General features: G+C 40.0%; 1 protein-coding gene across 1 annotated transcript in view; it reads right to left on the reverse strand.

The window, feature by feature from the left end:
• Positions 1–98, reverse strand: part of LOC108790873 (caspase-1-A-like) — a 19,974-nt gene extending 19,876 nt beyond the window's left edge. Inside the window, exon 1 of the mRNA XM_018561232.1 lies at positions 92–98. Coding sequence (XP_018416734.1) covers positions 92–98 — 7 coding nt within the window. The remainder of the gene's footprint in view (positions 1–91) is intronic.
• Positions 99–663: the final 565 nt, after the last annotated feature.

Consider the following 663-nt stretch of genomic DNA (forward strand, 5'->3'; position numbering starts at 1 on the left):
TATATCTTTGTTCCAGAGAGGTTGTAGAGAGGTGGAAGTAAGAACGATAGAGTGTAGCAGCATATTGTACAATGAGAAGCAGATACATTACCAGCCATCTCTCCTCTCTACACGTCCCTGCACAGCCCAATGGCAGGAAGTAGGAAGCACATAATCTACAAAATTCTGGGTGGTGACTCGAGTCAGTTGTAGAAGCTGCAGATTACTTTCACTATTACAAAAGGAAGAGGCAGTCTGCTGCTTCTTAATGGTTTCCTATGCCCGGGAACTGAAATGGCTTCACAATAAAGATTGAGAATAAACATCCAAGTGACACATCAATTGAGCAGTTTAAAACAGGGTTTAAACAATGTTTCAAATAAGGTAAGTCTAGGAAATGATGCAGGTTTTTATCACATTCTAAGACACAAGGTAATACAAAGAAACATGGAGATAGTAAACTATTTGTAGGAAGGGAATGAGTCATGCTCAGAAGTACAAGTACAATGAGGGGAATGTATTAAAAGTGGAGCAGACAGAATCTGGAGCAGTTGCCCATGGCAATCGATCAGCTTTTACCATTCATTTTTAAAGCTTAATTGAACGGAGAACAGAAGCTTATTGGTTACTATGGGCAGTGACGGACCTAAGGAACAAATGACCCTGGTGCAAAATTGTTTTCTT

Source organism: Nanorana parkeri, unplaced genomic scaffold, assembly GCF_000935625.1.
Source record: "Nanorana parkeri isolate BGI_ZX_2015 unplaced genomic scaffold, ASM93562v1 scaffold509, whole genome shotgun sequence".
Classification (NCBI taxonomy): domain Eukaryota; kingdom Metazoa; phylum Chordata; class Amphibia; order Anura; family Dicroglossidae; genus Nanorana; species Nanorana parkeri.